The 13315-nt window shown below is 37.8% G+C and overlaps 1 protein-coding gene across 1 annotated transcript; it reads right to left on the reverse strand.

Moving 5' to 3' along the window:
• Positions 1-5071: 5071 nt before the first annotated feature.
• LOC105042251 (beta-galactosidase 5) lies at positions 5072-12956 on the reverse strand. Its single transcript, XM_010919384.4, has 19 exons — positions 12502-12956; positions 12287-12382; positions 12066-12178; positions 11881-11947; positions 11618-11710; positions 11294-11437; positions 10477-10565; positions 10143-10248; positions 9963-10050; positions 9127-9245; positions 8846-9010; positions 8446-8624; positions 7962-8071; positions 7757-7866; positions 7531-7641; positions 7320-7433; positions 7032-7237; positions 6125-6461; positions 5072-5643 (listed from the first exon to the last, which is right to left on the reverse strand). The coding sequence occupies exons 1-19, from the start codon at positions 12670-12672 to the stop codon at positions 5512-5514; spliced, it is 2550 nt and encodes an 849-aa protein (XP_010917686.1). The 5' UTR covers positions 12673-12956; the 3' UTR covers positions 5072-5511.
• Between the last annotated feature and the right edge of the window lie 359 nt (positions 12957-13315).

The following is a 13315-nucleotide window of genomic DNA, read 5'->3' on the forward strand; positions in this document are numbered from 1 at the left end:
ACGTTGACCCCAGATACCTCAAATCCATAAGTCCTATTTGATGCAGGAATATTCGAACTTCATGAACTCTTTGGTCTACATGGAAAGACTTTCTCCTCACTTATCCTGGGCAAACAAAATGCAATTGAAATCTCCAACCAATAAGAGGGGCACATTCATTATTAAAACTTCAGCCATTGCTAACCATAACTTTCGACACTCAAAAGCACATGTACTGACATAAACCACCTCCAAAATCCAATTAGACTGATTATCCTGTAAAATCACGTCGAAAGCAATTTGTCGATCAACATGAGTAAAATGCACGTACCTCAATTTCTGTTTTCAAGTAATGACAATGCCTCCAGATAAACCCACTGAAGGAATCATATAGATGCTCCAACGAAGCCCCATAAACCATTGAATCTGATGAATCATAGAATAGTCAAGGTGGGTTTCAAGAAAGTAACAAACTAACGGACTGTATTGTTTAACAAGTTGTTTAGTGTAACTTCTAAATGAGGATTTAGCAACCCTCCTACAATTCTATACTAATAACTTCATAGAGAACAAGAATGATAAGCAAAAGGAGAGACTTCATAAGCAAAGCACTAGTACTAAAAGAAGACTCGATAGCTTGTATCATACTAGCAGAAGAAATATCAGTAGAATTTTTGGCACCTAACTTGCACTGTAACTGATGAAAAAGTATTTCATGAGGTAGTTGATTTGTATCTTCCTCTTGGCCTTTGGGATTAGAGGTAGCAACCTTTATTTGACAATCCTCCTATTCAGAGATGTTAACTATACTAATTGCAGCCTCCTGCTCCTTCATACTATACTGAGGAAGCAAGTTGATCTACTAGTCTCCATACTTCTTTATGCAATTTACCCACTCTAGTAATCTGCTTCAAAGGTTCAACTTCATCTAATTTAGTTAAATATTCACCCTCAATGCTTGAATCCTCTTCTAAAATAAATACCTTATGTTGTGGCGGTGAAGATGATCCAGATAAACCATTATGTTTAGCAGACAAAGTTGGTGAGCATTTTCTTTTATCTTTGCCCCATGCTTTATCAACAGGACACAAAAGTTCAGCAGAGACCTCCATAGCCTGCGGCCCCGAATGCCACTCATAACATGTGGTCATTAGTAGAGAAAATTTGAAAGTCGAGGCTGACACTATAGCATCTTGATGCATAGTGTGTTGTTTAGGAGGAGATCTTGATGCAGGCTTCTTGGGTTGTAACCAACTGCCCTTAGCATGTCCACTAATAGGAGTAGGAAAGGAAGTTTTTCTGAATTTCTGATAGGACATAAGATTGACTGGTACCTTGGCAACTCTAATCCAGAGCTTAGGATAGGTTTACAATCAACACGACGGCCAATAGAGTATGCACAAGATTCCATGGTCCATTCAAGACATCCACATACATAACAGATCTCAGGTAATTCTTCATAAATGAACTATTTCTAGATCAACGAATCATGGACCTTCACCCTAGTTCCCGAGCAAACATGCTAAGCAGCATCCACTCGCACACATACATGCGCATTACCCATCCTAGTTGATTTCTCGATCCATTCATCCAGACATAAGGGTCAACCAACCACAGAGACAATTTTGAAAATTTTATCCCTCTCATGTAGGTCCAAGGAAAGATCCGAAAGATGAACCTAGACCCTCAGTTGACGAACAGAGCCTTTACCAGATTGAAACCTCGGTCTCCAACTTTTCAAGGTCAATAATTGGCGGGCCAAAAACTCTGGTCCCATGGACAAAATCTTATTTTTAGCTTCTTCATTTGGACATTGAAATAGCAATAACCCCTCCAAAAGAGAAGAAACAGTAAACTCCCCTTTTAAATTTCATCTAATTTTTATTTTTTTTGCATAAAATCAAGGGAAAAATCATGGCCAAGAAATTTACATACGAAAGCTATTTTCTATCGATTGTGAAATTGTTGAATTTCCTCCTCAAAGAAGGCCACAATTTGAGTGAAGTTTTATTCAAGCACCGCGCCCTCCTCCTCCGTTACCTGCGATGATCCAATGAAATCGTCATGACCCCTGCACCACCTAAGCCCATGTTCATGTTTCTTCCACAGTAGTACCCCCCTATTGGGATGAAGATGCCCTCAAAGGAAAAACAACATTTCCCCTCTACTTCAAATCTGGGCCAGTAGACGGATCTGGAGAAGAAGCCCTTTGATAATCCTCTCTATTGCTATTTTTAACCATTGGATTTTCCTTCCGAGACGAGGAAGACGGAACCCTAGAAGACACCCAATTTTTTTTATTATTTTATGTGTAATTTTTATGATAAAAAAAGAATACTACATGATTATTTTTCTGATCTGGTTGAATTCTACTTGGATATTCATATATCTATTTTCTTATTTATTTTGTTTGCTGAATATAGATATAGATATGGATGTTAATCAGATGCAAAAATTTATATCCATGTTTGTTTTAAACGGATACAAATTAGATACCAAAAGTATGGATATAAAATGAATATATATCAGATAACGAAACTTTATGATCATAAAATTGGAGATATTGTTAAGTGGATGATAGATCAAGTTAATGGCATGGTCATTTTTTTTAAAAAAAATTCATGAGTGCTATATAAAATTAATAAGATTTTAAATGAAATTGGATATTTGGATACAGATAAGATTGTCTATCCGTGGATATGAATACAGATATTGAAATTAATCAGATACACAAACTTTTATCTATATTCAGATAGATTCGAATATGAAAATGGATTCAGATGGATATTTTCTATTCATAATCTCCCAAGAGACTTAGAATGTTGAACAATATAATTTAAAGAGTAATATTTAAAATAAAAAAATTATCAATTATTATGCAATACTTAATTTTATTAATCATATTCTTATATATTTTTATTTTAAATATATATATTTAATAAAAGTCCAGTCTAACCAGTGACTCAAACCCTTGGCCAAGCCCATCTCCTACCCCTGCAAGGATCTTAAAGGGCCCTATCTCCCTGCACGGACCCTGTCTGCACATGGAAAGCAAGAGGTAACTTGGCCTACCTTGTGTCAGGCCTGGCCCATCACTTAAATATCTGTAGGGCCTTGGTTGGTAACCTAAATGCTAGCCCAAGACTTGGGCCCAAATAGGTCTTTTCCACCGACATCCTTTTGGGTGGAGAACATGCCGGTCACTGTATTGACAAAGGAAAAAAAGATAAGGAAAAAGAAGGAGACGAACAGTTACACGTGCGCCTTCCTCTACCATGCATCTCTAGAGCCATCCAATAAGAACCTGACACCCGCTCATCCAGCCTGTACCCAAGGAAATAAAGTAGGAAAAGGAATCCCTCCATTAAAATACCTTCACGAGCTTGATCCATACCTTCAAAGGTCCCACCGAGAACAATAGCAAGGCCTCAATTATTATCACACCACTTTACAAGGCGACAACCATTGACATAGAAAAAGACAGGAAGCAACATGACCAATTCAGCAGTTCTAGCCAAGCGAGTCACAAGTGGTAGGTTCCATCAGCATAATAATTATTACCACACCGACAGTGCAGCACAACCTTACCTGCCAAGTTTAACTGCCGTTTCTTGCTTCACCAAATGCAACAGATGTCATTGCAATTATTGTGTTCTTTTCTGAAAATTTTGGAAGTTCACCGAAATTTTTCTGAGGACCATCTACTTCCTGTGATCTATGCACGGTTCTTGGTTCTTGTGATTTATTTCATAGAAAGGGAAACGCCAAGTCAGTCTGCTATTTATGTGGACTGGTAAGCATATTTGATATGGACAAGTAAATTCCACGGAATGATGGTTGTTATGGTCAATAATTCATGACTCGTAAAGTGTTCTGATTCATGATTTCATGATTTTATTCTTTTGGATTCCAAATCAAAAAGCACCGCACATGGAATGAATAGTCCATTCCTATAAGCTAGAGTTTTTTTTGATTCATAATCAATATGGGACTAATGATGCTATCTCTTCTACACCATAACATAGCCTCTCAGTCAAAGAGGAATCCATATATGGATAGAAGGTGTCCCACAATCACAAGGGTAATTTTTTTTTTTTTCTTTTTTTTTTTATGAAAGGATGATCTCCTTTTTAGGGAGCTATTTTTATGATCAAGTGCTCATAGCTCAGCACGTGAAATATTATCCATTTTGATTGAATTTCGATCAAAAAAATATGTCATATGGAATGGATGGTCCCTTTCTATATAAACCAAAACTCCTAGTGATTTGCTATCAATATAAAACTAACTCCTATATCACAATAGTAATGATCTGAATCTATAAAATGAATTTCATTAAATTTACTTTTTATGAGCATGATAAATTAAGATGGCATGCTCTCTTGATTTCCAACTATGTAGATATGAAATTACTCGGGTGATTAAGATTGTATATATGGATTAGATGATTTTTTTTTTTTTCATGGCATCATTAGAGCAAACATCTATCCTCACTGGAATATTAGTCTTAGGATGCTTGTGGTCCCAAATTTTATCTCAAGTGAATTCATGTTTCGTACCCTTGTGTTTGCAAATGTGTTTTATTGTTTTTTTCCTCTACCATTATATGATGACTCCATAGTTATGCGGACGCCCCACCTCATGCAACTCTCTCTCTCTCTTCTTTTTTTTTTTTCCTCTTTTTTGTCTTTTTTTGTTTTCCTATTTTCATGCAGCTCTTTGAATCTTCCCAAATTGGAAGGTATATCCAAATCTAACACTTCAATGACACCGATCCCCAGATTTATGCTGGAAGAAACCATGTCGGTGGAGCCATGCCCACACAAATTCCTGTACCAGGAGTCGTCGATCCTCCGGTAACAATGGATAGAGGGCAACAGTTTAATCAGCCTATGAGTCCAAATAATTCACACCCTTAATATCTGAAACAATTCTTATTGGATCATGATGCTTCCCTAAGCAAATTGAATATAAAAGACACAAGGAGGGGGGGAAGGAAAAAAGAAAAATATCAACAACAGTGCATCACTTGTAGAATACAGATAAATTGGGGGTAGAGAAGAAGAAATGACATCAATTAGCATCTTCACAATTAGACCCAAGCATAAAATGACCTTCCTTCATGAACCGACATTAATCACAACTTTCTTCCACAGAATAAGAAAAAAATAACATCAATAAAAGCAAATATGCAATCCATCTCTCTCTCTCCTCTCTCTCTCTTTTTAATTTTCCCCCTTTACCACCTCCTAGTCTCCTTTCTGGTACCAACTTCTGAATAAAGGTTGGGAAACCAGAGAATAATTTGGAGCTGGAGAGGCATCTTTACCTAAAAATAAATGCAAGGACTCGACTACAAATCCACCATCTTTCCCACCTACATTAACTCCACATACAACAAACACACACCTTTCTTGTGTCTACATACACACTTCACAATTATTTATGCTCTCTTATGCTCCTTTCAGGTACAGTTGCACGAGAGCGAAACTAATTAAAGAGACTCCTTCAATTACCCTTCATCTCCCAAGCTCATGATAATGGCTGAGCATTGGAGGAACATATTGCTTCTACAGCCACTCTTTTCATCACATTGGGACACGGATCCCCACCGAAATTGTCGGTGGATATTGTGACTGCACATCTCTGCTGCCCAATGCATTTCTGTAAAAATAGATCACACGCATTCACGATCAGTCTCATAAACCAAGAGCTATCAAGTGTCAATTTCTATATCTAACACCTCCCTATATGTCTGTCTGTGCAAGACATCTCATGAAGGAATAAAAGACTATTTTTGTGGTAGATTTTGGTTATAAACAATTTCCCCAGTCCACCCAAGTGATCATATGGTATTAGTGGAAGGCCTGTGCTCAATAACATCTCATGTGCAGCAACCAATGACACCTAAACAGTTGTTAAAATTGGATGTTCATGAATCTCATATAAATCGGGACATATTCAAGGTCATTTGAGTTTTAAATGGATTGGTCCTATGCTTTCGTTTATTTGCAGGAAGAAAATCTCCAAGCAATTTGAGAACTCTAAAACAGAACATATACATAAACAGTTAAGAATATGGGCAGTTATCAAGAGAGATGCATATGGTGGAAGATAGAAAGATGGAAGTGCAGTTTTCAAGAACCTTTTCCAAGGTGCTGTGTGAATTTGGCGAGTGGCAAGCTCCCTGCTCGAAATTTCCGCAGGTTCCCAAGGGTGTGCCAAAGCTGGCAAACTTGATAGCTGAGATAGACTGTCCTGGTGCACATCGAAGGTGAACTTTTGGCTTATGGTGCTCCTCAGGTTGACCATAGCTCTCAATATGCCAATTCTTTATCATCGGATGCCACTCAGAAACATCAGCACAAACACCGGACACGGATTTCTTAACAAAAGAAATCTTTGTTGCATCACCTCCAAGTTCTTCGAAAACCACTAACAGATTTTGGGTTGGCTGTAACCAGGACCGTGGCACATGATACCTAAGCATCCAATAATTAGCTTTGATCAGCTTGATCAAATATAAAAGAAACAATAATTAATTCAAGTAGAACCTAAGATTCAGTTCAGTATCCGATGGAAATTACACAAAGTAACAAAATCTTCCTAAGAAACTTGCTGTGTCATACAGTGATCCAACAGAGGTTGGTTAGAATGCAGCACCAGAACTACCAGTTAACAGTTGGCTGATCAATTAATTTGTTACCTTTCAAAATGAGGCTTCATTGTAACATACACTGGGTCATGTTATGTAATTTAATTTAGTTGGCATCATTGATGCCGATAGAATCAACTGTAGTAATTAATTGAGATGCCATGAAATTTATGGGACAAGCTGACTTACCAACAGACAAATATCAAGTCTTAGCAACACCAAAGACACTTATACTTTTAAAGCCTACTAGAGAGGAAGATAAATTTAACAGTGACAGACAACTGCTTCAACATGTCATTGGCCCATTAATACTTATGCAAGGTTCTTTATTTCTGAAGGATGATAAGAAATATTATTGAAAAAAGTTCATAAGACGGAAATTGTTTAAGTTTCTTACCAGCGTTGGGTTGGTTGACCACAACCACTTTGACATTTTGGTGATCGATATGTCCCTGCATAGTTGCAGCCATTGCAATCCCCATTTGGGGCCCATAGAGACCAGTACCTTCCAATGCTTTGTCCATTTATCCACGCTTGACCCTTACCCATGCTGCCCATATCCAATGCCAGTGGGTCATCTCCAGCAGGAGCATCAAAGTAGGCCTGATCATGAAATGCAAAAGATATGAACCAAGACAAACAAAAGAAACTGAGCTATAAATCATGGCTAGGTTTCATTTCTTACCCTATACCATGTTAAAGGCTGCTGCTTTTGAGATGTTAGTGACTGTTTCATCCATTCAACTGAAGAAGTTCCATCTAGAGAGTTTAGATTCATAGCTTCTCCTTTTAGGCCAACCTGCATATATAATCAGAAAAACAATACAGATTTACCACATTTACATCCATATAAATCCTTCGACTTAAAATGCACAAATCATGTGAAAAAAATTGACCTGGTATGACCATTTCTGCCAGGTTAAATCTCTTTTTCCTTCATCAACTCCATGTAGCACCACAGGACCTAGGACTCCGGTGTTCCATAACTCATAATGCATCCCAACATTCTTCAACCACAATAGGACAATAAAAGGGATTAAGTATTCAGGTTGAGTTGAAAAGACAACCAAAATCAGTAAAGTAATCAGAAAATGAAATGGAGAAACCAGTAAAGTAACTAACAGGCAGTCCAACAGCAACACTTAGGAGTGCAATTCTATTAGATCCAGCACGAAGATTGATATTACCAGTATATGTAATCCTCCTATCTTCCCTGGTTCCATAAGCAGAACCTACATAGCATGGCCACAATTTTAGTTTCTTGATTGTTGGGGCTTGAGCTAACTAAGATCACATGAATAAAAGAATTACTCATCTGATAATATACCTGAGAGTTGACCATTGACAAAGACATGCAGGGCATGACCAGCTGACTGCACAGTCAGAACAGGGAGTTGACCCCCTTGTAGAAATCCTTCAGCAGAACTCACGTCAACACTGCAAAAGACAGAAACAAGAGTTTTATCTAACTCATGGTAAAAGCTTTTATGTGATGTATACTTGTCAGGGTTTAGTTTTCAACATGTGATCAACAAAAAATTTTACAGCCTATGCTATTTTATGATTTACTTGGCCCAAAATCCATGCAAGCATGTAGTTCAATATAGTTCAGCATGTTGGTGGGTTCCTCCATAAAGAATTCAGTGGCATGATCCCACTACAATGACCCAATGTTATGTACAAACAATTGTGAAATACTATTATGAACAACAATCCAGCAATAAGAAACAATAACTAATGACAAAAAATTTGATGCTCTATATATGCTTGATATCTCTGACACTCATATAAGAAGGTTGATCCAATCTCACCTGGTAATGTACCATAGATAATCACTCGCATCTCTGGTAACATTTATCTGCTCCAAAAGGCCGGTTGTGCTGATCAGTGAATTATCATCAAATGAAGCAACCTCCTCATCATATGTCTCCCACATAAGGGACGTACTGTCAGCAGGAAACATTTGCATTTGAGATGTTTGAACACCAACCTGCAATGAAAACAGAAGAATTTTTTACTTTGGGTAAAACCAATATAGCTTTTGCCTTTCAGTATGCGACCTTTAATAATCTAATCATACATTGAAATTAGCCTGTGGAAGTATTTAGTAATACAAAAATGGCTTTTCCTGCATCTCACGGACATTTAATGACATGAAACAACATGGACAAAAAGAGTAAGAAAGTTGAAGCATATATATGCTTCACTTACTTTTGCAGTATTGAATACAACATTTCTGCAGTCAGGAAGGATGCTGATTGACCAAGGAGGCAGACTGTAGTGCATGTTATTGAACATTACTCTTGAAAAAGAATTAGGGTTGTAGTTTGCAAGAAAAGCTGCACAACTGCCTGATTCGGAACTGAAGACATGAGCCTAAAATGCCACAACATGGTTAGACAAACTAAAGTAAAAATTCATCTTAATTTTCAGAAAAAAATTGTAGTATCAAATGGATAATTGACTGTTTGGAAAAAGGAATTCTAACATACCTGTGCATAACTTCCGAAAGAAGTAACAGTTGGATCAGCAGAAACTAAGGCTGGTTCACATAACTTTATGGCCTTGTGGAGCTCTTTCAGATGTCCATATTTTGGTTCCCTGATGAGTCCTGCCATTTGCCAGAATGTATGATATTACCAGTAGTCAACATTGTGGGGAAAAGATATGCATAGTCTCAACCAAAAGTAAAATCAAAGTTTGCCACACTTATGTTGCTACAGCAAGGAAAAAGAAAGTATCACGCAAGTGTTTCAGCTAAATTCCTTTACAACAGCTCATCATTTTCAAACTGCAGAGTAGGATCTCAGAGAACTAGATCAAATCATGTTACAGATAATGGAAAGCACATAAGTAAATCTCCTCAAATATTATTAGCCAAACCAGTCAATATAAAGAAACCTGGTATAATGTCTGACAGCTACCATAATCTACATGCATCACCTACTATACCCGAAGCAACTAAATGTCACCAAGAAAACAAATTTAACATTTAGTCAGCAATTTCTTTCATTCACATTTAAGGATGATAAGAGCTAATTTTGACTGCTCAATAACTGTTTATAATAATAAGCATTTGTCTGCTATTTCTTTTCATCCAATTTAAGGGTGAAAATAGATAATTTTGACTTATTAACAACCATGATAACAACATTTCCCCATTTCACTGGACCATATAATAGATATAATTTTATCAACAGATCTCAAATGGACAGAATTATTATTTTTAGAAAAAGGGCCAATCCATGATCTTTACAATACTAAGAAAATCTGGACGAAATTACAGGAATCATAAACAAGGCTGTGGAATATGGTCCTTTTGTCTTACCGTATTCATCGATAGGAGCATCATAATCATAGCTGGTTGTAATGAAGGGACCTCCCGCCGTACGACCAAAATTAGTTCCTCCATGATACTGTAGAAAAAAAGCATTGAATACTACCTTTTTACTGATACACATTTACACACAAGCACAGAATACCCACATAGCAACTGATATTTTCTAACCATGTAATAATTAATGAAGGAGCCACCCTTTTGTATAAAGCGTGCAACAGCAAATGCCAGATCCTCAACAGGTCGCTGATGAACAGTGCCCCCAAACTCTGTAAACCTGCAATTGCAAAGAACCAAAAGGAAAATAAACTTACGTTCAGCCTAAAGTAACAAGATTCATTTCCTTTCAACTGGTCTCTGGAGCATCAAAAGCCTATTCTAGTAGTTTCAAAATGCAACCTATAAATAATAATGGAATTTTCATTCTTTTAACCTGTATCCAAAATGAAGTCTCAATGGTCAGTGATTCAAATTCGAGTGTGTCATAACTGTAGAAACAACTTACCAGCCACTCCAAGCTTCAGTCCACATTGTAGGCTTGTAAGGTTTGTTGGGAGTAAAAGCATCACAATAGAAACCATTGCATGCATTTATCTGTTTCCAAAATTTAAAGAATAAATAGAAATCACAACAACAAGAGACTGAACATTTCATCTGAGAAAAATGCTTTAACACATTATCAATCAGCATCAACAATGATTATGAGAAAGCCTAGAGATCTATTACACCAGTTTGCCACCAGTTAGACTATTCTTCACATGGAATAAACAAAGAAAGAAAAAAATATATTAGCTTTACCATAAAACTCAGCATTTTTATAAACATTGTGCAAGTCAGCATATTGTCCTCAATGGAGTTAAAAGGACCATCTTTCTGGTCAGATCATCATTCTAGTCTGTATTAGTATAGTTTACAAAAACCTAAAAAACTACATTAACGACACAAAATTATCCCAAAAAGATTTTTTTTAACCCAGCTCATGCATCCATGGTTTAGGAGCTGTGGTATAGGCAACCATACTACCTTATTATGGAAAGAAAAAGACAGCCGGTACCAACTCTCATATTTCTCTGTATGTCCACCAAATAGATGTGCCTCGCTAAGAGCGCAGCAAATAATATCATGTGAAACGAATAGCAAGCACAGAAGGTGTATGAGCACCTAAATGACAAACACCTCCATCAGATCATGGAGAAGAAGACCAAGAAACCACCTTAATTAGCCAGCAGAGGTAAAGGACCCTAACTTCAATAGAAGATAATTTTGCTTGCAAGATATATAGGCACAAAAAAATGTAGATAGGAAAGAACAAATCTTCCTACCATTGGATCTGGGGCATCATCCTCCTTGCACATCACCCAGGGGACACCTGTCCCCATACCAACCGCCATTTTAGCAGCCCAGTTCACATATGCATGACCAGCAGCACCAAGTGCGTTACTTTCCGGTCCATACTCGTTCTCAATCTGCACTCCATGAACCAACCTCTAGATCAGCCAAAAAAACTCAAGTTTTTTCTTTAAAATTTTCTTTATCACAATATTTTATAACACAATTAGATCCCCCAGAGCCTAAGACTAAATGAAATGAGTACTCAGAAGACTTAAAATTCCTCATAAAAAAGGGTAGAGAAAGAAAAGCCATGCCTGTGAGAGTATAATTGGGCCACCCTGCGACGCAAACAGCGATTCGCTCTTCATCATCTGCACAATCTTTTGGGTGAATCCCTGCATCGCATTCTGCAACACCAAACAAGAATAAATTAACCAATGCAGAATGTGTTTTGAAAACATAGAACATATACAAATAAAGTAAATTCCAGGAAACAAGGCCAAAATCTTTCTACTTCTTTTTCACCAGCACAAGAAAATCAGAGAAGTATGGAAATGGACAGGAAAAGGAAAGGAACCTTGAAAGGCTCATTGTCTGTTCTGAAGCTGATGCCTGAAACATACTTCAACCACACCGGAAATCCTCTACACAAAGAAAATAAAAAATTAAAAAAAATTAAAAAAAAAAAAAAAAAAAAAGAAGCTGGTCATCTTGTGAGAGAAGATCTAACAAAGAACAGGTGTGTGAGCAGAAGAGTAGTACCCAAAATTCCACTCCCCACAAATGTAAGGCCCAATGCGGAGGTGGACATACAACCCCACCTTCTGCACTGTCTTTATAAACCTCACCAAATCATACCTCCCCTCGAAATTGTACTGCAATAACAAACAAATGCATCCCATAACAACAAATCCAAAAAAAATACGGCACACTAAATCCTACTTAAAAAATAATAAAATAAGAGAGATTGCCGAAATTTATACACTTCCAGGAGAAGGCTCATGACCATTCCAGAACACATATGTTTGTATCACATCCAGTCCTCCATCCTTGGCCTTCTGTATCAGCCCTTCCCACATCTATCCCACAAATAAAGCAAAAACAAAATGCCAGTTAAACACAAAGCCATGACCCAAAAATTAAAAAAAAAAATAAAAAATAAAAGATCAAATCAAAGGAAGCGAAGAGATGTGGGTACATCTGGGGTGCTCCTGGGGTAGTGAATGGAGCCAGAGATGAGAATCCTCCTCTGGCCGTTGATTATGACGGCCTTGCTGTCGTAGGTGACCCCGCATTGCGCGGCAGGAAGAAGGAAGAGAAGAAAAAACAGCGGCAAGGAGATGGATGGCAGCGAGTTTTGATCTCCCATTGCTGGGTGGCAGCTTCACCACCTCTCCGCCCAGATCTCCCACCCACCTCTCCCTCTCTTTTTTCTTCCTAGAGAGGGAAAGTTTCGGTAGTGGAGGGAAAGCTGAGCTGTGAGAGAGGGAAAGTTTTAGTAGTGGAGGGAAAGCTGAGGTGTGAGAAACACAGTACTTGGTAGTGGAGAGAGAAGGGAAGAAGAAAGGGTGGACTGGTCTTCTAGTCTGCCAAAGAGGCCTCCTGTTGTCTCTCTTGGAGGAGTGAGCAGAGACCACAGCAGGGACAGGGGGAGAGGTGGGGGTATTATTATATTGTGGGCAGATGCCGGGATGCCATGGCACCAAAAGAAATAAATAAATAAATAAAAAGTGCAGCTCATCAGGTTACGCTTTTCCTTTGCTTCCCTTCACGGTTCTCACTTTCCAAACCTACTCCCACGGTTAGGTTTCGGGTTAGGGTTGCATTTGTTTTTGTTTAGCATAAAATGGCATCATCTTTCTTCTTTTTGCAAGCGGAATAGCTGGGCCGTAGAGTCCGGTACCACTTAATAACCATCATCAATGGATGGTCCAAAGGTACAAATGAGTGGAGTCGTTTGTGAGTTATTCATGTTCGGTTGGATTCGATTATTATCAAACCCAAAAATTCGA

Source organism: Elaeis guineensis, chromosome 3 (genome assembly GCF_000442705.2).
Source record: "Elaeis guineensis isolate ETL-2024a chromosome 3, EG11, whole genome shotgun sequence".
Taxonomy (NCBI): Eukaryota; Viridiplantae; Streptophyta; class Magnoliopsida; order Arecales; family Arecaceae; genus Elaeis; species Elaeis guineensis.

Bases quoted from the DNA above. Each gene is read 5' to 3' on its own strand.
- LOC105042251 (XM_010919384.4), bottom strand. From the start codon at position 12,672: ATGGGAGATCAAAACTCGCTGCCATCCATCTCCTTGCCGCTGTTTTTT. The intron at 12,179-12,286 runs GTATAAATTTCG...TTGTTATTGCAG, and splicing joins ATGAGCCTTCTCCTGGAAGT to TACAATTTCGAGGGGAGGTA. The intron at 10,249-10,476 runs GTAAGTTGTTTC...TTGCAATTGCAG, and splicing joins ACTGAAGCTTGGAGTGGCTG to GTTTACAGAGTTTGGGGGCA.